Source organism: Propithecus coquereli, unplaced genomic scaffold, assembly GCF_000956105.1.
Source record: "Propithecus coquereli isolate 6110/MARCELLA unplaced genomic scaffold, Pcoq_1.0 Scaffold130, whole genome shotgun sequence".
NCBI classification, from domain to species: domain Eukaryota; kingdom Metazoa; phylum Chordata; class Mammalia; order Primates; family Indriidae; genus Propithecus; species Propithecus coquereli.
The window spans coordinates 5665144-5690773 of record NW_012137192.1 but is presented as its reverse complement, the minus strand read 5'-3'; the positions used below and the strand labels follow the sequence as shown (position 1 = coordinate 5690773).

The 25630-nt window shown below is 46.6% G+C and overlaps 1 protein-coding gene across 3 annotated transcripts in view; it reads left to right on the top strand.

The window, feature by feature from the left end:
• Positions 1 to 17163, top strand: part of PTPN3 (protein tyrosine phosphatase, non-receptor type 3) — a 106688-nt gene extending 89525 nt beyond the window's left edge. For all 3 annotated transcript variants that reach the window (XM_012638548.1, XM_012638547.1, XM_012638545.1), the window contains 7 exons: positions 2331 to 2421; positions 2714 to 2775; positions 4380 to 4526; positions 12201 to 12329; positions 13335 to 13480; positions 13966 to 14101; positions 15742 to 17163. In XM_012638548.1, coding sequence (XP_012494002.1) covers positions 2331 to 2421; positions 2714 to 2775; positions 4380 to 4526; positions 12201 to 12329; positions 13335 to 13480; positions 13966 to 14101; positions 15742 to 15819 — 789 coding nt within the window. In that variant the 3' untranslated portion in view covers positions 15820 to 17163. The remainder of the gene's footprint in view (positions 1 to 2330; positions 2422 to 2713; positions 2776 to 4379; positions 4527 to 12200; positions 12330 to 13334; positions 13481 to 13965; positions 14102 to 15741) is intronic.
• Positions 17164 to 25630: the final 8467 nt, after the last annotated feature.

Here is a 25630-nt window from a genome sequence, read left to right as displayed (position 1 = left end):
CTTGTTCCATACATTGCTCATGCAAATGTATTTTATACATGTACATACAGATAAGTGCACACAGAATTGTGTGTATATATTACACATTATATATACTATGTGTACTATTATATATAAATAGGATCATCACTGTATATATTATTCAATAACTTGCATTTTTTGCTGAAAAGTAGATAAATGGACTTCCTTCTAAATCTGTACTTTTAGTCTATCATATTTTTATTACCTGCACAGAATTTTGTGATATGACTATACTGTAATTTAAGCCAGTATTTCTCCCTATTAAGGAATATTCGGGCTTTTTCTGGTTTTCTGTGAATAAATATTTTGCTGCAGATAAACTTCCTTGTCGTGTATCTTTATGTATTTCTGTTGGATAAAGCTCAGAGTGTGCACATTTTAAAAATTTTTAAATGCTGCCATAGTAGTTTTTAAAAAGTTTATTTTAGTGCTTTACAATCCTATCAGCAGATCATTACTGCTGAGATACATTTAAAATCTTGTGGTAATTAAAGCCTTTTGCTATATCTATGCTTTTCTGGGAGACCTTCTCAAGTTGATTGCATTTACATTTTTGTTATTTAAAAAAAAGAAATCTCTTTTTACCACCAGGTTAGCTATACTGATTATATTCACTTAATTGCATATTCACCTAATCAGTTAGAACTGAAATGCTATTTAGGTAAATTTGACCAACTCAGATGTCCTCCTTCCACCAAAGTCACCCCAAAACCTCCAATAAAGCATGAGTTTATTCCTAAAATGAATTCACAGTCTGTTAAAGCCTGAAGTTTTTCAGCAGCTACTTGATTTTTATGAACTGAAATTGTAAAAATGATGAGTAGCTGAGCTCTTGGAATGTTTGGAAATTCTAAACATTTGGTGAATGTGTAAGATATGGCACTATTATGATGACTAGAAATCTCCATATTCTTTTCTGGGGAGTTCTGTGAAATTTGTTTATTTAATAAGAGAAAAACAGACTAATAGAAGCAAATTTACAAAACAACACAATTTGTAAAAATATAGGGGCAAAAATAATGTTCAACCTCCCAATTCAAATTACAAAGACATCGTAGTTGAGGATGTTGGCCAAAGTTTGGTGAACTAACCATTTCATACATACATCCCTGTGGGGCAATGTGATTATACGTATCAAAATCCTTAAAAATGGCCTTTGATGCAGTAATTCTGTTCTTAGAAATTTATAAGAGTGAAAAAAATTGAAAACAGCCTAGTGAGAAAGTAGGGTAAAAGTTAGAAAATTATAGTAAACTAGATTATTGAGCCATTAAAAATCATATTTGTAGAGTCTACTTAATGACATGGAAAAATAGACACTGTATAATGAGTAAAAAGAAACAAGCTTCCAAATTGCAGTAATATTTTCCAGAACACTCCTTGTAAGATGCTGAGATCTCCCATGGCCAAATTAGCTGGAGAAATGCTCAGCTGATCAGAATTAAGCTTATGCCTATCTTGTGGGAGAGTCATAGAACTTTTTCTAAGGAATACCTGTTATCGTCTTTTAGGACACTTGGGTTGCCCAGAACATAGTATGGCCATTTAATTTTGAGTCACAATTCTCCCCTCGCCCTACTTTTAGCATTTGTCAAATAATTGTCATAAAGATAAAGTTTTACTTACCATGATCCATAATCTGTGATCAGACCCCTTTCTATGATTTTTTCCCCCAAAGATCCGCAAATTTAAAAAAAAACTGTTTAAAGAAAATTGTGTCAGGTACTGTACAAACACGTCTAAAATATGCTTGTGCAAATGCAAAGATTGCTTTATTTCAATTTTTCGGCAGTGATTACATGTATAGGGAAATACCTTTTTAAATGAAGTTTAGTATGTATTGGGATAAATGTTTTACTGTAGAAATATACTTCTGAAGTAATAAATGAAATGCTCTTGTTCTTAAGCAAAGGATGTGGTTCACTGCATTAAATTGGAGTGAAACAGCTTTAGATTACTTTAGATGATTTCCATTTAATTTCGAGTCAGAATTCTTTTTTCCCTCTCTACTTTTAGCATTTGTCAAATAATTGTCATAAAGATAAGGTTTTACTTGCTATGATCCATAATCTGTGATTCAGACCCCTTTCTATGACTTTTTCCCCCCCAAAGACCCTCAAATTTTTTTAAAAAATGATTAAAGTATGTAGTTTCTTGTGGAATTCTTACTGGGAAGATTTTCTTTTAATCTATAACAGATAATCACTTTAAAATGTTAAGATGTTGGTGCAGCAAATGATAAAGTATGTTTTCACACTTCCTTCATAGCTGCTTTTTGCAATGACTTTTTTCTTCTCTTTGTCACATAGCAACTCTACAGAAAGAAGCCAGGTTTAGCCATCACGTTTGCAAAGCTGCCTCAAAATTTGGACAAAAACCGATATAAAGATGTGCTACCATGTGAGTATCCGGCATGAATGCTTCTTCCCCACCCCCCCACACTGAGATAATGTTTCCCTTTTTAAAACAGATTGTCTGGTCTTCTGGAACAATTTTCAGCGTGTCTGTAAACACCACCGTCTTTATTGCAGCCATTTCAGACTGAGAACAGTTGGAGACTAGTGCCTATGCTAATGAGCAAAGAGCTGCAGAGGGGGCTGGGAACCGAACCCTTGTTCACTTGGACTCTTGTTCACTTGGAATGATCAAAATAATGCTCGGAGTAATCGGTGAATTTTTCTCTCCCCCACAGATGACACCACCCGGGTATTATTGCAGGGAAATGAAGATTATATTAATGCGAGTTATGTGAACGTAAGTTAGGACTCTGGATGCTAAGAAAGAGCACATTCATCACCGTAACAAGGACGATGACGGCTTGCGTGGCGCTTTGCGGTTGACAGAGCGCCTTCCTGTTCGCTGCCCCATTTCAGCACCACGGCAGCCGAGTCAGGGGAGGCAGAATGGTCTCATTTTACAGAGGAGAAAACTAAGGTTTGGAGAGGCTAAATAATTTCAAAAGTCACAAAGCTAATGGAAGATGGAACCCAAACACTCTGCATTTCTAATTCCATCATCCACGTGCCTCTGTACTGGGCTGCTGTCGTTTAGTTTTGGCCGGTGGTATGTTTGTAACTCTCTGTATTTTTCTCCACGTTATTAGGGCCATCCTGCCTAAAAATAAGAAAAATAAAACCTCCTCTGTACATATAAAGAAAAAAGAAAAAGGGAAAGGTTTCATGTGTGTGGTGGGGAAAGCATTTATTCTCTCTCTGAAAATGTATCTTGGGCAACTTAATTGGCCTCTCTAAACTTTAGTTTCTTCCTCTAAACCCGGGTCAGCAAACTTTTTCTGTAGCTGGCCAGATAGTAAGTATTTGGTCTTTACATTTTGAAATGTAACCACTTAAAAATATTAAAAACCACGAGATTAGCTTTCAAGGTGGCAGGCAGATCTGGCCTTTAGGCCCTTCATAGTCTGCCAACCCCTGATCTAAACAGACACGTGATTCCTCAGATTAGGTTCTCAAGTTATAGCAAAATATCAAGAACTGCTCTAATAAAAATTGGTCTGGTCAGTAATTCCACTTATTCCAGAACATCTATGGGATTCATTGGCCCTCACATCAACATTTCTCGTGTCTTGGGCCAGGTACAGTGGCTCACACCTGTAATCCTAGCACTCTGGGAGGCTGAGGCAGGAGGATCACTTGAGGTCAGGAGTTCGAGACCAGCCTCAGCAAGAGTGAGACCCTGTCTGTACTAAATATAGAAAAAATTAGCCGGGCATGGTGGCCCATGCCTGTGGTCCCAGCTACTCGGGAGGCTGAGGCAGGAGGATCGCTTAAGCCCAGGAATCTGAGGTTGCCGTGAATTAGGCTGACGCCATGGCACTCTAACACGGGCAACAGTGCGAGACTCTTCTCAAGAAAAAAAAAAATAATGATGCAAGCATTGGAAGCCATGTGGAAAGCAAAATGCAACAAGAGTTGGTAGTATAAACCTGTATGGTTTATGCTTTAAATAAATGTAAATCAATGTTGGTAGAAAACCCTGCCAAGGGAAAGACGAGGGTGGGAATTGGTACATACTGCTCAAAGTACAGATAGCTAGTATTGATTATATTTAGAACAGGGCAATGAAAGTTATTTAAACTCTTCTGCCATCTTGCAGATACATATCTGATTTTTGCCTACTGAGTATCATACAGTTTTATCTTAAAGATCTAATGCTAGCACTGTCAAATATTTTTCAAGGATTTTTAGAAATAATTTTTTTGAATTTTCGTATTTGCTGCGTAACGATGAAGAGATATTCTTGGGATATGATATCAGTTAGCAAGTAGAAGAGTTAAAAATCCAGTTCCCTGTCTACCTGTGGCAGTGACAGATGCTAATACCTCACCAATCTCTTGCCAGATGGAAATTCCTGCTGCTAACCTTGTGAACAAATACGTTGCCACTCAGGGACCCCTGCCACATACCTGTGCACAGTTTTGGCAAGTCGTCTGGGATCAGAAGTTGTCACTCATCGTCATGTTGACGACTCTCACAGAGCGGGGACGGGTAAGTGGCTTGAGTTCCAATTCAGATGTGTGTAGTGTCACACCATGCTCTGCGGAACGTGAATTTCAGGGCTGCAAAGGGTCTTCTGTGTCTCCTGGTCCAGCCACTGTGTGACCCTAAATTTCCTGTATAGAGCCACAGCGGACACTGCCAGTGATGGGAAGCTCAGCCCTCCTGTGCGGTCCTGGCTTGGATCCATCATAACAAGCCAGCAGGCATTTTCCCTGCCTCGCCTCACCCACCCCAGAACCCCTGCGTGGCTGTGGCCTCCCCCACCCAGGACGGGTGCTGGTCCTGAAAAAACGTATGCGTGTGGGTTCACAGTGGCTGTAAAAAGTAGGAGAAATTCTATAACTGACATGGTCCATATAAACAGACCCCTGATCATGTACCTGAAGTCAGTATGCAAGGATACCTGTATCATGAAGTCCCTAACCCCTGGATACATCTGGATATCTTTATTATGAAACTCTTACTCAGAAACACATTCCAAAATCAAATATAAATTAATTTCGAATCACTTGCTTTGAATGGTCTGGGTGCCACCTCCTCCCAGGGTCCCTCCTCAGTGTGTTGTTCAGAATGCCAAGTGAATCCATGTTGAAAATCAGAAAACACAGGAATTGGAATGGACAGTACGTTTGAGGAGATGAGTCTAGCCTCTCACCCAAAACAACAAAGCAAGGATTCCTACTGATTCTACAGAGCTTCCTGGATTGCAGAGGGCTTTTAAATGTGTTGTCCCAGACAGATGGCTCCCTCCTCTGCTAAAACACTTCACACTGAGCTGAAATGCATGGTGCTTTTAACCTGCACCCCATCTAGTTCTGCTGTGTGGAAGACACAGAATAAGTTTCCCCCCTCGTCTCTGCGAGGCCCCTTCAGATGTCTGAGGACAACCTTCGGCTTCCCTGAAGCTTGTGGTCAGTGGGAATTGTGTGGGCCTCGTCTCGATATTGCCCATGAGCCAGTTTCCCCATTTTGTACGCATGCCCTTGACTCTTGGAGCCTCCCTACAGCATGCCTGAGCCACACTGTCTGGGTTGGAAACATGGTTCCCATTGAGCAAGTTACTTAACATCTCTGAGCCCGAGCATCCCCATATGTAAAATGGAGATGAACATAGTGCCCACTTGGAGGGTTTGTGAAGACTGAGGCAACACATATTAACAGAAGTAAAGCTTAGAGAACCGCATGCTGCAGGTGTCCAGCAAATGCTAGCTGCTGTTCTGTGTCACCGTCATCATCATCATCACTGGTTGGATTCAGCCCTCAGATCCGGCCTTTACAGAGCCCTTTTTGGGTTTTCCGTGTTTCTTTGTGTGGGCTGTCACTCCTGGCTTCTTGTCATTCACAGGTTTGATGAGAATCTCTTTACTGCACATGAGTCACTGATAAAAATTTTTGAATCCTCTAGAGGCAGTAGAAACCTCCTTCTAGGGTGCTGTTAGAGCGTGGAGAGCACACTTTGGGGAGCAGCTGTTAATCCTCACAGCTCTGCTCTCGTCTCCTGCCATTTCCCCACCTCGTCTACCTGGTTGCCGTGAGAGACCGTCAGAAGCGTGGCTGAAAGCACAGTGGAATCACCTGATCTCTTTGAAAGTCTCATTCTTGTTTTTTTATGATATTTTAAATTTTGTCTTTAATAGGAAATGAAGTCACTTGGGCCCTTTTTGAACTTAGGGCAACCCTGGCTGGCTCCCAGCCCTCTGTTTTTCTAAAGTGCTTGCAACAATCTGATTCTGTGGTGTGGTGGATAAGAAGCCATACTTCCTGAGTTCAAATCCTGGTTCTGCCACTTCCTACCTGTGCGCCTTAAAAAAAACTACAAAACCTCTCTGTGTAAAACGGAATAATAATAGCACTCATCTCCTGGGACTGTGGGGGAGTTGAATGAGTTAATACAGGTAGTTTTCTGGGAAGAGTGCTTGGCACATAACGAATATTACATAAATGTTAGCTGGTAGTAGCAGCAGTAGTAGTGATTCGGGTGCCACCTTAACCATTATTACCAGGACTGCACTATAGTTGTTTTACTGTAGTATTATTTATTATTATTATTATTCTTTAAACTGACTCATCATTCTTTGTTGTAATGAATTTTCCTTGAAAGATATTTCTTAACTGGAAGTATAGTATCATTTGCCATAAATAGAAGATATTTGTAAAAATATAAAAACCACAAAATGATGTTATTAAATTGTGAATACTCTTGCCTTCCAGGCTGTCAACCTAAGGCCTGCTCTCTCTCACTCTGTTATAAAAATAGAGTTAAAATATTAGGGAGGTAGTGTTAAAGCTGTCCCAGACCCAAACCGAGGCTCTCTGCATGGCACAGTCGGAAACATTGCATGGAAAAGAATCACTTTCCCACAGTGTGGGTCTGTGTTTAATGCAGACTCAGTCTCCTTCTAATGTGCCACCAGGCATCGCACGTTTTGCAGGCCCTGGTCGGGGCCATTCTGGTATTTTATAGATATTACTCATCAAGTGTATTGCCTTGTCATTTCCTCATTTGAGAATTGTACTGTATTTGCCTTCCTCTGGTCTCTTACTCAGTTACTTCTGGGTGCCTGGATGCTACAAATTGTCTCGGGAACAGTTCGTGGAGATGCCACTGTCCTATCTCATAAGGTCTTTTAGTTCATGGTACAATTTGATTGATTGATTGATTGGACATGGGATCTCGCTGTGTTGCCCAGGCTGTCCTCAAACTCCTGAGCTCAAGCAATCCTCCCGCCTCAGCCCCCCAGGTAGCTGGGACCAGGTGCGCACTACCACACCGGGCCCATGATGCAGGGTTCTAGAGCTGTCACCCGAATCCGTTCAGGCAGCTTGACGCTGTCACTGTCTGTGCTGGACTTCTCTTTGCCCTTTAAAGTATACTCTACCTTTTCAGCAGGAAGGTCATTCTTCTCCTCAGAGAAAACGGGGCCCAGCCCCCACAGGAGTGGTCTGTTGTCTTAGAGCTGGTGACAGACGGTCTGCGCTGGGTAGCCAGCCCCTCTTTCCTCGGTCTGCTTGCTCCAGCTCAGGAGAAAAGGCCCTTCTGTGATCCGAGAGGCTGCCCTTGCAGATCCTGCCCTGCCTGCTGTGTCCTGCTGGCAGGCCCCCTCCCCTGTTCTGTTGGTGTCCTCTCCACACCTGAGCTCATCCGAGGTCCCCATGTGACCCAGCAGGTTCTTCTAACTGAACCCATTCCAGCTGCTTTGTCAGTTTCCTGCAGCAGAGATTCCCATCTCCCACGAGGCCTCGCATTCCCTTCCCGTCTCTGGCCCTGGGAACTTCTCGCCCTGCTTTATCAATTGTTAGAAGCCTATTCTCTGACATTCAGGGTGCACGTTTCCTCCCTCTCCTGTTACAAACCCTCAAGTGACCGAATCGCCCAAGGCTTTTATCCCAAAACCGCTATCTTACCCGCATCACCACCCACCAGTTCTTCCAAACTGGGAGCCAGTCGCTCCAGGCAAGCAGGTTCACCCCTTTCTGTTTCTGAAAGATGAAACCCTCAGCGTGTCCTGTGTGTTTCCTTCCGCATCACACCCATAGCAGATTGAGAAGCCCAGCAGGGGTGTGGCTGGCGGGGCGGCCCACCAGTGCTCTGTGCTGCTCTCCAGTCTGCAGGTGCAGAGAGGGGCTCCTCGAAGCCTCAGAAGGCCCAGTGGTCAGTGGGGTGGCTCTGACTTCTCCCTTTTTTCATTCCTACCCAAAATGTTTTTCTGTGCTCTACCTCCACGCTCATGGATTTTTTCCAAGAGGTGTAACTTGCCAATGGAAAAAGTTCCTCTCCCTCACCTTCCATCAGGGATGGTTCTTTGGGGGAGGAGAATTATTTTTACATCTATATATGAGTAATATGGATATTCTTCCTTCTCAGCCTACCAGCCGTCAAAGGCATGGGCTTTGAGATCACAGGAGACATTGGAGTTCCGGCACCACCGCTTTTAGCTATTTAACCTTGGCCAGGACTCTCAGCCTCAGTTTCCCCAGCGTTAGGAAGGATGTGGTGATGCCAGTCTGTCTCTTGGGGTTGTTTAGAGGATTAGGAATGATCTACCCTATCCTGTAGGAGGCTTGATCCTGTGCTCTTCATCCCCCAGGGCCAGAGGAAGATGGGTTTGCCGCTCTGTGCTGTGTTAGAGGCCCTGGATTGTCGTGAGGATCATGTCAGGTGACAGGAAGGGGTTTGCGGCAGCACAAAGCCCTGTAACTCCCTTGCTCTTGTGGTCTTTTGAACATTCTGCTTGGTGAAATGCATACTAGGCAATGAGGCTTCTCCCCAGGGAACTTATCTTGGAGTCAGGTTTTGTCCAGCACTCTGGGTGGTTCAACAAATGGATCTGGGCACTGGCTCCTTCTATCTCCTGAACCCGAACCCACCTGTTCATTTATTTATAGGACACAACCACCTGAGTGTCCTCACAAGGTGCCCAGAGCTAAAGCCATCAGCCACACACGTGCACACAGATGGCCGTCCCCTGAGCCCACCATTCTGACCAGTGGCACATGGCTGCCCAGCCACCCAAGCCACTGGAATTGGGCTTGGCTCTGCCCTTCTCTTCACTTCCCACATCCACTCGGCATAGTCTGCCACCGCCGTTCTCGCCTCTCTGTCCCCTTGGTCCCTGCCTTCTCTTAGGGCCTTTGCACGTCTCTTCCAGGAGCCACAGCAGCCTCCATAGTGGCCTCCTGTCCCAGCATCTTCCTCAGTCTGGTCCATCTGCTGGCACCGCCTTCAGACAGACCTCTCCAGAGGGCCACCTGGTCCTCACATTCTCCTGCTCAAATCCTTTGATGGCTTCTCAGATGCTCAGAGTCTCGCCTTCCCCGCCCGCAGACTGACTTGTGCCTTCTGTGCCAGTGTATGGAACCATCTGTTGTTCCCTAGATACACAGTTGCCTCTTCTCCTCGTGTGTCCCGTTCCCTCTGCCTGAATGGCCTGTCCTTGCCTCACCTGCCTGATAGACACCTGAGTCCTTCAGTCCTGAGCTCCCATCCTCTCTCCAGGACGTCCATTCCACCTCGTGCACGAGCCACCTCTCTCTGCCTTTTCTCCACCTTTCCTTTTCACACACATTCCCCGCACCGGATTTGACAGCAGCCTGAGGATAATGCCACATCATATCTAATTCATCTCAGCACCCCAAGGGATGCCTGTTGACTAAGTGGCAAGAAAGCAAGCTTTTCACCTTAAAGCCTTCTTAATTTGGCCCGTGACTCTCCGCCCAAACCCCATCTGGTCTGTCTTCCTGAGATCATACTCTTCCTCCACCAGGAACCCCACCTTTGGCATGTTCTCTCTGGTCTGGAAAGGTACATCCTTTCAGAAGCCATCTCTGTGGTCAGCTTTCCCTTCCTGACCTCTTCTCAAAGCCACACTTGGAACTGCCAAAAGAGGAAACAGTCCCGACTCAGGCCTGCGAGTCCCCAAGGAGAGAGTGTTCTGATGGCCCTGGCAGCATCTGCCCAGGGTCTTATCCCTGTCCCTGGCAGCTGGTTGCTGGCCTTCCGGCTTCACTGAGCTCCGTCATTCTCCAGAAGTGCTCCTGCCCTCCCCACAGCACTAGGCCCTTTGCGTATGTTACCTATTTAATGTATCCCAGCCCTGTAGAGGCCCATTTGCTTGTCATTCACAGTATATCCACCTGGCAAAGAGTTCAGAGCCCCGTAGTGAAATTCCAGGTCTGCCCCAGTTCCTATATGTGTGATCTGACACAAGTTATTCATTCTCTGAGCTTCAGTTGACTCATATGCAAAACAGAGACAATCATTGCACCCACCTCATAGCTTGTTTTGAGAGTAAGACAGAATAATGTTCATGAAAAGTGCCATTCAGAGCTTGGCATATACTACTCAGAAGGTATTAGGCTTTAGCACATCCCACCTTGCTGTAGCAGCATTAACGCAGACTCCAGGGCTCAAAGAAGTTTAGTAACTTGCCCAGAACCACACAATTGGTTGGTAGAACTTAGTAACAAGGATTGAAACTCAGGATCTCCCCAAACTTCTTGCTGTTTCCACCACACCCCCAATGCTCTGAGGTCCAAGTATACCTAAAATCTGAATTTGATCAGAGTTGTAAAGAGTGAGTCCAATTCTGATCAGATTCATCATGGAGTAGGGAACCTCTCCAGAAGCACGAGTGTTTGTAGTTCAGCCTCGCATGAATCGGTCACTTCAGAGGATGTCTTCTCCCCCGTTGCCCTGTGGGCAGGCACTTCTTCCTGTACAGGTGAGGAGGCCAATGGGCCGGTGCTTGTCGACTCTGCCCTGGGTTCTACAGATGGTAACCCTTTCTTGTCCAAGCAAAGTCAGGAGGTGGCTACTACCTGAAATATCCATGTTTATGGTTTCCAAGTAAATTCTTAACTCTAGTTTTCCAGCAGCATACTTTCATTGCAGATATTCACTGCAACGTTTGAAAAGAATAGAAAAGCTGTTTCTGGACAAATTCCACATGTCTTGTTTATACCACCTTTGCACCATAAACAAATGTCATTTTTACTTAAGTTGGTACAGCTGTGTATAGGCTTGGGGAAAAACACTTCTTTTAATGAGTGAGAATTTGACCGACGGAAGGAACTGTGATAGGCTGGACAGCTTAGCTGTGAAGTTTGCTTAGAAGCCAGGGGCGGGCGCTGAGATGGCTACTGGAACAAGCTGCAGGGTTTGGAAGGCGGGGTAGAACATGGGGAGGGAGGTGGGATCAGCCCGTCTCTGGGGAAAGCACAGCCACACCGAGAGACACTGTGGTGCGCCACAGGAAGAGCGCGGGTTCCTTGTCCGCTATATCGGGAGTGTCAGCTCCACGGAGCGTCAGCTGTGAAAGCATTTGAGGGCCTCAGGGATGCTGCTCAAGTGAAACAGGATATTCATCTCAGTTTGGGGATTTCCTTAATCTGGATTTTTGTGGAATCTCTGATCACTCATACTTGTTGACGCGGAGCCCATGACAGCAGCAGTACTAATGGCCACTGTTGACGTGTCCTACAGAGGGCTTGGCACACCTCAGCCTCTGCCACCAGCCGTGAGGCAAGTGCCACCCCCGTCTTTCAGGTGGAAAACACAATAATCAGAGAGGTTTAGTAACTGGTTCCAAGTCACCTGGCTACAGAGTGGAGGAGGAAGTGGTCTCAGCAGAGGTGTATCTGACACCCCGATGCGTGCCCTCCACTGCCGTATCTGAGGCCTCCCCCTCAGGAGGGCGGGGGCCAGGTGGTGGAGGAGGGCTGCGGCAGGGGTTCTTGGAGCCAAGGAGAAGCCTGAAGGACGGGTCGGCTAGATCAGGCACCGGGCAGGTTGGGTGGAGATTGGTCACAAGCCAAGGCCCCGCATCTGGGGTCTCTGCTCTTCTTCCAGCGAGCGGACCCTGGTGGGGAAGAAGAAAAGTCTCTTGTCCTCTTCCTCCATGCTCCCGCCTGGGGCTGATCAGAGAGCTGTGGCCTGGCCCCTGCCCCTGCCCCACTCTCCAGAGGAGAAAGGAGGTTCCTCTGTCCCCCACCCGCCCCCCAGGAGCATACACAGAGCCAGGCAGCCTTGCCTGAGTTTCTTTTCTCCCATCAGCCCTCACAGGTGTGCGTGAGAGGACTCTGGCCGGACGCCTGTCCAGGGACACCTGCTCGCTTGCACACCCCCACAGAGAAGTCTAACCTGTACTCGGTGGTTCCTTGCAGACCAAATGTCACCAGTACTGGCCCGACCCCCCCGACATCATGGACCACGGTGGCTTTCACATCCAGTGTCAGTCAGAGGACTGTACCATCGCCTATGTGTCCCGAGAAATGCTGGTCACCAACACTCAGGTGAGCGGCAGTGTAAGGGGGGCATAGTGGAGGGGCAGGTGCTGAATCAGCAGCCACTGTGGTCCCAGGTGGGCCACACTGCTAGGTCTGCCCTCTGTTTTCACCTGGGCCCGGTGAGCACGTCAATAAACATACGAGACGACCTGTCAGAGAGCCAGTGCCCAGTGTTCACAACAGGCGGGGGCTGGCAACAGCCCGGTGTCCATCGGCAGGAATGGATAAACAAGATGTGGTATATCCATATGGTGGGATATTATTCAGCCTGAGAAAGGAGGAAATTCTGCCCCATCATACAACATGAACAAATCCTACAAAGTGAAATAAGCCCCTGATAAACACTGTGACCTTGGGCAAGTGACTCAGTCCCCTTGAGCCTCAGTCTCTTGACCCGCAAAGCCCAGACCTGGCTCGGCACCAGAAAGACAAACACTTGAGGATTCCACTTAAATGAAGTACCTGGAGTCACCAAATTCATAGAGACAGAAGTGGAACAGCGGTCGTCAGGAGGCTTGGGAAGGGGAGACCAGGGACATACGGACATTAGACCATGTGGTGTACTGGGTCCAGAGTTTATGCTTGGGTGATTTCAAAAGTTCTAGACAGAGAGAGTGGTAATGGTTGCACAATATTGTGAATACACTTAATGCCGCTGAACTGTACATTTGAAAATGGTTGTAGTGGTGGACTTCGTGTTACGTATGTGTTGCCATAATAAACACGTAAATAAAAAGCCAGCATGTGTGGCCCTAATGGCAAGTACCATAGAAGCAAATGGATGAAATCACTGGGCAGAAACAGTGGAGGTGGCCGTCCTGCGGGAGGTGGCCTGTGCTGAGCCCGAGAGTAAACGTGGGGGACAGAACTGTCAGGGTCACAGCAGGGCTGCACATAGTGGAAGAAGCATCGGGAGACTGGCCACCCTGGCTGGTGTCTGGGGTGGGGCCGGGGCCCCCGTGTCCACCATCTGTCTGGATTGCCTCACGGCGGCCACTGTGTCTCCCGCAGACCGGGGAAGAGCACACGCTGACACATCTCCAGTACGTCGCGTGGCCTGACCACGGCGTGCCCGATGATTCCTCGGACTTCCTGGAATTTGTAAACTATATGAGGTCCCTGAGGGTGGACAGTGAGCCCGTTTTAGTTCACTGCAGGTATGACCCTTGTCGTGTTGTGTTGTTTGTTTGGAATGCTTGTACCCCTTGGGAAAGGCTTGGAGAGAAATGCCAGACGCAAAACCCACCCTAAAACCCACAATGTTGTGTGTTCTTACAAACTTCTATTTACTTTATGTCCTCACTATTTCAAAAGATTTGGAATTCTATGAAATCATGGAGGAAAGTCCTGCCCACGCCATTCCCTCTGCCCTTAAGACAGCTGACCGTCACAACAGGTGTGAATGAGAGAGGGAGTGTGAACAGTGGGTTTCTTTCCACTGGCTGTGACGCTCCCAGCCTCAGGACGCGAGGACAAGCTCCTCAGCTTGTTCAAGAGCACACCCTGAGCATGTGTTTTGTGTTCTTGAAAACCAAGGGATGAAAGCTCCTTCTGGGTAAACGTGGGAACGGCTAGCAGTTCAGCTGGGCCATGCAGAAATGCTGCTCAGGCCAATCCCAGGTCTCTCTTCTCTCCTCTCCAGCGCTGGAATAGGTCGAACTGGCGTGTTGGTCACCATGGAAACAGCCATGTGCTTAATCGAGAGAAATCTGCCGGTTTACCCACTAGATGTTGTCCGGAAGATGCGAGACCAGCGCGCCATGATGGTGCAGACATCAGTGAGTAAAAATCTTGTAATAACAACGGCCAGCCCTTCCTGCATGCTTGTGCCGGGCCAGGCCTGGGAGAAGGGCTTTGTGGGTCAAGAGACTGAGGCTCAAGGGGACTGAGCCACTTGCCCGAGGTCACAGAGCTTGTCAGGAGCTGCACGACTCCAGAACCCACGCCCATCTAGCCTCTGAGTTTTGCTACCCTCCACCATTGCTGCCTCTGGTTTATTTCCCGCCAGCCCCTCTGCCAGGGGGCAGCCTTGGTTGCTCTCTGTGTTGCTGAACCACTGGCCCATCATTTGTCCATCAGACATAAGCCAGGTCACCGAGGGCTTCACCCCGCCCACCTGTGCCCTGTTGGCTCAGCAGATGCTATACACAGCCGTGTTCTCCCCCTCGGGGCCGGCTCCCACCTCCGTGGTGTCTGCACACTCAGCACTGCAAGTGTCCTCAGGAGGAAATCTTGGGGTTTTCCCCCAGAACTTCAAGAGGGGCAGTGAAGTGGTGTGGAAAGAACATGATTCAGACTCCCCCACGTACTGAGTGACCTTTGGATAGTCCTTAACGTCTCTGTTTCCCCATCTGCAAAATGGGAACCACCCCATGTTTGTTCATGCTTTCATTCCACAGATAATTGTGCAAACAGGAGAGACTGGAAGCTTGTATCTAGCAGAACTGGATTAGTCTATTATAAATCTCAGCAGCAGTGGGGGGAAGTTCGGGGTGTCTGAGGACACAGTGGAAGAGTATCTAAAGCAGACTTTGGAAAGTCAAAGAAGGCTCCCTGGCGGAAGCAAAACCCCCAGGATGGATGAGAATGACTTAGCAAAGAGAGGAGCGGGAACTCCATGTTCTGACCAGCTCTCTATCCTCACAGGGTTGTGGACAAAGTTTACAAGATTTCCCTGATAGACTACAGCTCTTGTAGTTTTATGTTAGTTTGTACCCCGGAAATCTGGCTAAGAGAAAAAAATCAGCTTATGTTATTAAGGCCATTCTCTGCCCCGTTTTGTGGTATGGAAGACCTCATTGCTGATTAAAAAGGAAAACAAGATCCATCATCTTCGTAGATTTTCCTAGCTGGAGAAGCTCAGTCTAAATGGCAAAATACGTTTCTTAGGTGTTTGCTAATATAAATGACCCATGTCCTGCAGAGACTCTTTCAGTGGTTTTCCCTTTTAAGACAAAAATCCAGACTCGGCTCCAACACAAGGCGCCCCACAGCCAGGCCCCAGCCCACCTGTGCAGCCCCTCCTCCAACACACACCCAGGCGTTCAGGCCAAGACCGGGGACCCTGACCGTGCTCCTCAAAACGGGCTGTCCTCATCGGGGCTTCCACGATTCTGCTAACTAGAACAGCCACCCCACAGGAACCCTCGCTCCTTCCCCAGCTCCCCCAGACCGCCGGTTCCTCCCTGTGTCATGTTTGTGTGACACTTCGCCTGTCATGCTCTGGGTTCACCCCCTTCCCCCATCACACAGGAAATAGGAGTTCACAGGCATGGCTTCTCCACTCTGCTTGCCTGGCATGTGGCCCAGAGTTGGTGCCCAGGGAATATTTGCAGATGATGCAGAAGCCCCACCATGTCCGTGGTGTGGCGCGGTGTTCCTGGGGCTACAGGACTTGACGACCTGTCTTCTTTTCCAGAGCCAGTACAAGTTCGTGTGCGAAGCGATTCTTCGTGTGTATGAAGAAGGCTTAGTCCCGATGCTGGAGCCCAGCTAAGACAACTGTGAAAACGTTCATTCCTCTTTCCCCGGGGCAGCCTCCCTAGGAGAGGAGGACAGACCTTCTCTCTGGAAGCAGCAAGAGGAACCAGTAGCTGTGGGAAAGGAATGGGCACCACTGAACCCAGGCACTTTAAATTTCTCTAGAAAAGCTATCATGTACATAGGGACCGGTGTAGATACGCATGCAGTTATGGCATCATTTAGGCCCGCTATTCCTACAGAGAGAAATACGCAAGAAGGAATCTCAGTTTGGGGCCTGTTCTACTGCCTTCCTCCTTAATGTCACCATACACACCCCTGTCGGCCATCCCTGGGCAATGGAGAGGGGACGCCAGCAGTACTGTTGACCTCCCAGAAACAAGATGGTGTGGTTATTTGGGGTTGCTTGGATGTCGTGTGTGTTTATGTGTACAGGACTGTAAGGGCTGAGCTCTCCGTGCTCCCAGGCGGAGCTGGAGCAATTCACGTCCACCCACGCCTGACGCTACGGAAAGCCTGAGGCGTGTACTGACGGCTGGGCAGTGGGAATTCAGGCTGGAGGATGAGCAGTACCTTTTCTGCCCTCCCTTCCTTTGTCCCATCTCCTGGCAACTTCAATATTCGTGTTCCTGAGAATCGGGTCCCTCTCCGGGTTCCCCCTCGGTGCCTGAACCCGATGAGTCCTGTATGTTCAGGTGAGTTTCCAGCCACGACTCTGAGAACGGACTCTCAGTGTTGTCTTGTCGTCATGTGTCTTAGTTCTAGAAGCAGGTGTGTCTCTTGCCTCTGCTTGCCTCTTACTGTATACTCGGAACCCAGGACTGGAATCGCTGACTACTGAATCTACTATTACATGTATTGCTGCTACTTCAAGCTACTACACTTGAAACCTTACGATTTTCCTGAGGGGAGATGGGACAATATCATCTAAATATTCAGAATCTTTGGCCCTTCTGAGAAAAGATCTTCTGGTAATTGAACCATGGGAAACCCGGCTTCTAGAGGGTTGTCTGCGGGCGCGTGTACGTGTGTGTACGCCCAGGGGTGAGTGCTTCTCAGGATCCCGAACTCGATTGAAATTACCGCGGAGTTTATATAAAGAATGAGTCTCTGTACAGAAGAACAAATATGTGCATTCACCCTCAGTTACAATGGTCTCCATTTCATTTCAAAGGAGAGGATCAGACTATCTGAATATAAACGCAATTTGAAGTTAATTTATTCTAAGTACACCAGGATTTTGATTGTCCTAAAGAATTCTGCCTTTGTGAATACTGTGTTAAATTTTTTTAAAATTTGTGACAGGATTGTAGCAAATTATTATTTAAGGAAAATAAACGACATAAACATTTTAACGTGGCATTTTTAAATAGCGGTTTTTACGTACCCAGAAGAGGAAGCTAAGCCAGCTTCTTCACGATACTTACGGGAAAAGGATGCTTTCATATTATAGTGCACGTAAATGATGCATTTTGATGTTTAGCAAACTCTGGACCAATTGAGTAGTTTCCTGCTTACAAGATGGATAAAGACCTATTTGACGGAAGGGAGTTTCTAAAGATTCTTTATCTCTAGAGCTGGGATGTTTACTTGCAGACTTCCCAATTTTCCCCGTGGATATTTTACTTCTAAGTGGCAGGGGTGGGAAGGAGGTGTTACACAGTGCTCTAACCTCACACTGTGAAACGAGAAACCACTGGAAAGTTTGGAGCTAACAGGTAGGAGATTTGTTTCTTGCTCCCACTCAGTACTAACAAGCTGTGGGCCTGGTCACTTAGGAGCTCTGCCTCTGTTTCCTCATCTGTAATATAAGAGAAACAATCCTTGGCACTTTAGGCTGAATATGAGGATTGAATAAGAACATGCTATTAATGTGACTTTTCGGCCGCTGGAATAGAAACAGACACTGCTCTGGATGAGTTACCTGGAGAAGTTAACTTATCAGTGATTAGCCCCAAAACATGAAACAAAAGTAGAATCCACTGTGTTTTTATAACAGGAAACTGCTCTTCTTCTGGAAGGGGGGAGCATGAGCACAAAGGAATAGTATATTAGTACCTCTGTTCAATCTGGACCCGGAGACATTCTCTCACCAAAACTCCAAAAAAGGAGAGAAGGGAAATGCCATCAGGATACTTAGCAAATTATTGCCATTCAATAAAAGTACATCATCACCCTGTGCGCAGAGAGCTTGAGAAGTAGTCTAAACGTCTTTGGAGATCGGTGTTTTACTGTTTTTTAAAAAGAAATTGTTTAGGCTGGATGCAGTGGCTCACGCCTGTAATCCTAGCACTCTGGGAGGCCAAGGCAGGAGAATTGCTCGAGCTCGGGAGTTCGAGACCAGCCTGAGCTAGAGGAACACCCTGTCTCTACTAAAAATAGAAAAATTGGACAGGTGTCATGGCCCGCACCTATAGCCCCAGCTACTCAGGAGGCTGAAGCAGGAGGATTGCTTGAGCCCAGGAGTTTGAGGTTGTAGTGAGCTCTGATGATACCACTGTACTCTACCTGGGGCAACAGAGCAAGACTCTGTCTCAAAAAAAAGAAAAGAAATTGTTTAATATGGTTGCAGAAATGCTGCCATTATGGTCACATAAATTTCTAAAAAGCTTACCGAAGGTTGCAACTGTGCAGGCCAGCAGTTTAGACCCAGCAGATGTTGCTAGGAACAAAATCTATGAAATACCGGGAAGAGCAAGCCAAGAGAATTACCTAAAGGAGCAAAATATATAAATACTATGTAGATATTACCAATTAAAATCCATAGCTCAAGATTCTTCTTTCACCACTTTATACTTTTAAGCAATTATATTTAAGAAGCCTTTTCTAGTCCCAAGTGAAGAACTGCATCAGAATCAGGATAAATATTTTGCCTGGGAAATTTGGCTGGATGTGAATGGAGAAGACATTTACATCCCATGTTCTTGGCTCTTTCCGGAAGATCTAATTAGACTCCGCATTCATGTGCTGATTTAATCAAGATGGGAGAGCCCTGCTGGTGTCACCCTCTGGAATCTGCATTTGGTGTTTTGACTTTCCAGAGAAAAAGATTCCGTTCAATTTGTGGGTGGGAGAGGATCACAAACTTGTGCTGTTCTTTAGTTTCCTACCACAGTAATTTAGACTTAAACACGCTTCCAGATTAGTGTAGGTGCTACTACTGCTGCTGTGTTGCCGGTTGACCTTTTTTCATCCCTCAGAAATTACCATTTGAGAGCAGGCAACGGTCCTCTTCATCCTGCAGAGGCTGCAAAGAAGCAGCATCAATGGGGAAAGATTGTGAGAGGCAGGACTTGGGCCTAGACCTGGACTTAGGCAAGATGTGTCACCCTCGGCCCGCAGTTTCTTGTACGTAAGAGGGGAAGGTTGAGCTGGGCTGGATGAGCTCAAGATTTGCCATTCTGGGAGTCGGATATTCCAGAGTCAAAATTAATCCTGAACCAAAGCCGCGGATTGCTAGAGTGACACGTATCACATTTCTGTGACTTGTCAACAAGAAATTGTCCCTCAGACCTTGGCACTGTTGCATGCATAGATGAGGATTGCCACCCTCTTGCCTGTCATCCTAAGCTGAGAGCATTCTCGGTGCAGGTGGCAGACTCTGTGACCCCAGCCTGGGGAACCAAGCAGGTGGGAGGCTGGAGGCCAGGCTGGCCCACCATCTTCATAGCTCACGTCCTGTTTGCAGCAACACAGGATTCGTGTGAAGTCACGTCATTTTGAAAAGTCTCTTAATCAGTGATATTTTTCATGTAAATTTGGAATGTTTTTCGTTCTGCCCTGTTCTGTCAGTGACTGCTGAAAAACAGTTTGATCAACATAAAAACATTCGAGCTATGCAACACTATTGTCTGTTGACATTTTTATTCTAATAACTGATTTCTGCACGTTTCTTATTTTGTTTGCTTGTTAAACATTTATAAATATTATTTTGAAGGACAGTTCTCTCTTTGTTCATCTCCACACACAGTACCCATCTCTGCCTTGACTTTGTGTGGCAAATTCTAGATCAGATTTACGTTCCACTCTCATGACCAAAGTAGCTTACACAAAGTGCAAATTTACCCTCTATCCTGCAGGGCTGCCAGGGTGTCTGCTTGCGCCCCAGGGACCCAGGTTCCTTCCCACTTGTTGCTCTGCCATCCTCGGTTCACAGCTTCCATCTTCTTTCCATTCCAGCCAGCAGGATGGCAGAAAGGAGAGGAAAAAAGCAAAACCCCTTCCCAGAGGGAACATCACTGGACGTTGGACAGCCTGTTGGTCAGAACTTAGTTACAAAGACGTATCTACCTCTAGGGAGCCTAGGAAAGGTCATTTTTATTCTGACAGCCATGTGCCTAACTGAAATTAAGGTGGTCTATTTCTGAGAAACAAGGAAAGAGGGACACAGTCTCTAGTGGTCTCTGCCATAGCTCAACTTTTTGGCCACTCTTCTTTCCCCGTGTAGAGCCCATTCCTCTTCTCCCCAAAGGAAACACCCCAAGCCTCATGCAGTCACAACATGAAGCTAAAGCTAAAATTATCTTTGGGTGATACGCAGTCTTCTCGGTTAGCTCTACGTGGCTTCTTGGGGTCTAATGCCTTAAAAACTAAAAAAACAAGTTATTTTCTCCCAACGTCACCCATAAACAGTAGTGACATACAAATAGGAAAACAGCCACTGAAACTCATTCATTAGAGGAGAGAACGGGGGGCATGGAGTCACTATTCCCAGTGGTTATTAAATCCCATGGCACGGGAATAGTGAAGACACCCTTTGGCAGTACAGAGTCCCTTCGAAAGGCATCTGACAGCCCAGACTTGCTGTCTGGAAGGGACTCCTTGGCTGTTGACCTCCGTGGCCACAGCCAAGGTGGGGCTACAGAGGGTGGCCTTCTTGGGAACAGCACAGCTTTTGAAGCCTGCTTACTTCTTGGCAGTTTGAGGGGAGTCCCCAGGGTTGCTGTCATGGTTCTGGAAGACCAAGCTTACAGTTCCTTTGCCAGTAGAATCCATCAAGTACTCACAGCCCAAGATCTGGTCTAGACTATCTGGTGTTCTAGGCTCTGTTCCTGCCTCCTCTACTTAAAGGCAACTGCCTTGAGGCTGCCTGAAAGAGAAGCGTGGATGGGAAGCAACACCCTTAACCTGGTCTTTGGTGTTACCCGGTTTGTATTTTCTGGCAGAGAAGTCTTGAAAACGGCTTACTGTCTCAGCCTTATCTCCTGCTAAGGCTGCCACTTCAAGGCCACTGCTCTTAATAGCTGCAGTGGCATTTGCAATGCTTCAAGAAATCAACTTTGAGTGCAGGCTATAGGCAGCGCCTTCCTGAGCAAAGCAGGATCCTCTCTTGTCTTATTTCGTTTACCGTTGCTATAAAGGAATATCTGATGCTGGGTGATTTATAAAGAAAAGAGGTTTATCTGGCTTACGGTTCTGCAGGCTGTGTAAGAAGCATGGCACCAGCAACTGCATCTGGCAAGGGCCTCGGGTTGCTTCCACGCATGGCAGAAGGTTAAGGGGAGCTGGCAGGTGCAGAGATCACACGGTGAGAGGGGGAGCAGGTGCCAGGCTTTTTTTATTGATATTAATAACAACCAGCTCTCACAGAAACTAATAGAGAACTCACTCATCTGCCCCCCAGGGAGGGCATTAATCTATTCATGAGAGATCTGGCCCCATAACACAAACACCTCCCATTAGGCCTTACCACCAACATTGGGGATCAAATTTCAACATGAGGTTTGGAGGGGACAAACCTCCAAATGATAGGACCTCCCATCTCTGCTTGGCATCTGGCTGGCTCTTGCGCCAGCTCATCTCACTTTTATAGGACTTTGTGAAAAGCAATAAGGAGCAACATTCACGCTTTCTGCACCCTCCTACCATTTTCTCTGTTGCTGTGGCTTCAGTAAGCCTATGGTCCATCTTCCAAGATACCACAGATGACCATTTCATCAATGTTTAGCCATTATATAAAAGCCAGTATATGTATCTTTGCCATCTGTTGGCCTATCAATTCCATTCAGTCAGTGCCACATTTTAGATGTTATTTGCAGCATCTTATTTTCAGGTATCAAATTCCGAATCTGAAAACCAAAGTAAAGGTGGCTCAAGTAAAATACTTTATTTCTCTCTCACATAAACACTAGAAGTCCAGAGCTGGTACAGTGGTTCCACATTCACTGGGGACCTAGTCTACTCCAATCTGGTTGTTCCACTGTCCTCAACATACAACTTCCACCTCATGGCCCAAAGTGGCTACTCCAGTTCCTGCCATCATATCCACATTCTAACCAGAAAAAAAGGAGGGAGAGAGTAAAAAGAATTCCTTTCCCTCCAAAGTAATTTCCTCAAAGTTGCATATAGTATGATTTATACACAGTTGCCCAGAACTTAATCATGTGGGCACACCTTGCTGCAAAAGAGGTTAGGAAATGTAGTCTTTATTCTGGATGGCACTACATAGCCAAAATTTAGGAGGCTTTTTGTTGAAGAAGGAAAAATGACAATTAGGGCACAATTGGCAGCCTCCCCTGCATATCTTTGACTTCAGATCTACCAAAGGACTGATTTATGAGGCATTATTCTGCGCAAGACCCAGCATACAGAAACATGCAATTCTGTTGTTTAGGTGAGACTGACCCACCATCTTGAAGTAGAGCACTGACAGCTTTTGACAGGATCGGCACCCATCTGACATGAGTCATTTGAGTAAGAATGGACTGAGAACACAAACCTAACCTTTTCTAGAAACACCAGAGTCCTACCCATCCCCCACCCCAAGTTACACATCCCAGTGTTCATCTATGACCACCTTGTATCCTTTGCGGGTTAGCCTCCGGATTCTTCTTAGGGTCAAGGAAGGCTCCAGGATTTCCCTTGAGGCTGCCTCAGGGCTTCCAGCATGATTGTCCAAACCAGAGGAAGAGCCAGGTAAGACCAGTTGGGATGCAGCAGCAGAGGTCCAGGAAGAGGTGATGGCCGTGGGGATGGAGGTCAGTGGTCACAGCACAGACATTTTAAAAGGAAGAAGTGATGACTTGTTGCTGACAGGTGTGCAGAGGGAGAAGCCGGGATAGGGCCAGTTTCTAGATTGGGCAACTGGGTGGGTGTTGGCACCACAAACCAGAAGAACCAGGGGTGGGGAAAATGGTGAGATTATTTTTGGGGCCTGAAGCCTAACATTAGGGACACGTGTAACTAGTCTGAGGAATCTCAGGCCGCAATGTCTGAACGTGGACCTTTATTCTCAAATTGGTGCAGACACTTCTGGGTCCTGAGTACCCCAGTCATCATAGTAGATGTCTTTTGTGCCATTCCTGTTTACATTTTAATTCATTCAAATGATTTCTGTAATTAAGTCTAGTTATTAAAATAGCATATCTGGGGTGAGCATGCAGTTGTCTTAGTTTGCTTGGGCTGCTATAACAAAATGCCTTAAACTGATGGCTTAAGCAATAGATATTTATTTCCCACAGTTCTGGAGGATGGGAAGTCCAAGATCAAGATGCCAGCAGATTAATTTACTGGTGAGGGCTCTCTTCTGGGCTGGCAAACAGCCGCCTTCTCACTGTGTCTTCTAATGGCGCTGAGAGTGACCCTACTGTCTTGTCTTCTCCTTATAAAGACAGTAACCCCATCATGAGAGCCCCACCCTCAAGACCTCATTGAAACCTAATTATCTCTCAAAGGCTCCATCTCCAAATACCATCCCAATGGGGGTTAGGGCTTCAGCATATGCATTTGGGAAGGGACACCATTCAGTCCATAGCACAATTCATATTTTATAATTGTAATCAGAGGTCCAAGTCCTCTCTCAGAGGCCTTGCTCTCCCCTAGAGCCCCATGGCAAGACAGGTGACCAGGGAGGACAGCTCGTGAGGGGACAGCACGGTGGGGCTGGGGAGAGGACCCCGGCCTCAGTCCTGATGTCGTCCTCTGCTGGCTGGTGGTCTTGGCACAGGTACTATGTGTGGTTTTCTTTAGTAGGGTTCAGCTGTACCCTAGTCCGCTCCTCCTTCCTCTTAGGGGTGGGAGGGTACACCCTCCTTCAGCCCCGACCCCACCCTTTCTCTGAGATATGCAGCCCATCAGCCAGGTGGCTCCATGGGAAACCTCACGTTTTTACCATCTGTTCTTCCATAAGTGATGGTGTAAATAATGCCCCCTGGAGTTGTGTGAGGTAGCAGAACCTCACATAGATACACAGTATGCTTCCTCACGTAGACCACAAGAACCCTTGGGTGACATTCTGCACTGCCCTGGAGCCCCACAGACAACTCATCAGTAGTTGATGGCTTTCTGGCCTCACCTGAAACCCTCTTCCCCAACTGGAATCCATTGTGAATAAAGGGAGCAAGTCTCTCCCCTGCCCTCTCCCACCTTTGTTCATACCCTATGCAGAAATGGTGGTGCTTCTAAAATGGTGTGGCTAATGACAACATCAAAATTTCATCTTAGACCTGGTCTCTGAGGACCCCACTGCCCCTAAGCACAAAGCACAGTATGAACTGCTAACACCAGTGAGGCCCACCCTGCCCTGGACGCTGGCTAGACAGGGCCCTACAGCTGTCACCCTAACCATAATTTACGCAGTCCCTGCTTCTTGGCATCTCTGAGTTCTGGGAGAAGATGCTTCTCACTGGCAGCCTAGCTCACGTGCACATGCCTAGCTGCAAAGGAGGCTGGAAACACCGGCATCTGGCATTTTCAGCATCTGTAACTCGAGATGTGGGAGGTGATCTCTGCCTCACGTGGTGATGTCTGCAAATGCAGAAGCTGGGTGATCAGAAACAAATGTCCACTACAGTCCACCCCTTTTGCTATCCAGTAATGGTGCCTGACAGAGAACCATTCCTTATGTCATTGAAAATGCTCCCCCTTCCCCAAAAGGGGTCAACTGGGACTCTCCTCAGTTACAGCTAGTGGCAAATCTTTTTCTACTTAGCCACGATCCTATCTCATTTTCCAGATCCTATCTCATTTTCCAGTACTCTGTGGACTAAATCGTATGTGACTACTATCAGCATACCCTATAAAACAATAAAAGAGGAAGAGAGGAAAAATTATGTAAAATAGTACATAATAGCAAAAGAAAAAATAAATTGGAGCTACCTGGTGTACAGGGGCATTGCCCACAAGGGGGGTGCCATGTGGACTCTGTCCAGAGTGTGAGGTCACTCTGACCTGGGTCTCTGGGGCTCCAGCGAAGAACTTGGCTCTTAGACTTCACTGAGACCAGGTGCTCGGTTTGGGTTGCAGCAAGAGACCTACCTGGCAAACACGGAATGTGTATAAATGAGAACACGCTTGATAGTAATCAGGCCAGTAAGTCAAGTTTCTAAACAAAAGACACACTATTTATAAACTACCATAAAAACTCAGTAACTTGAAACAGAAACTGAGAAAAGCCTAGAAAAATACATTCTAAAATAAATCTTGTAGACCTTCTGTGGCCTGTTTCTTGCATCAAACCCAAGTTGCCCTCAATAACAAAGAGCTGGTAGAAATTCTATTTTTGCCTTGTGTAGGAATTGTCCAGAAGTGCAGGAGCCCAAAGGGCTGAAGAACTGACCTTTTCCTTCTAGACATCTCCCCAACCTCCCCTCTTTCTATCTTTTCCTACTTGAGTAAATTTGCCTCAAACAAGCCCTCCCGACAAATGTTTGTATCGTCTTTTTAAACCTCCCATTGTGACTTCAGGAAAGCTGTCCTCTCTTTTTGCTTCCTACTACAATCAAAACTAAAAAAGATGTTTATAGCAGGATTATTTCTAATGGCCAAAAAATAGAAACAACCGAAATGTCCATCAGCTGATGGATAAACGAAATGCGGTGTGTGTGTGC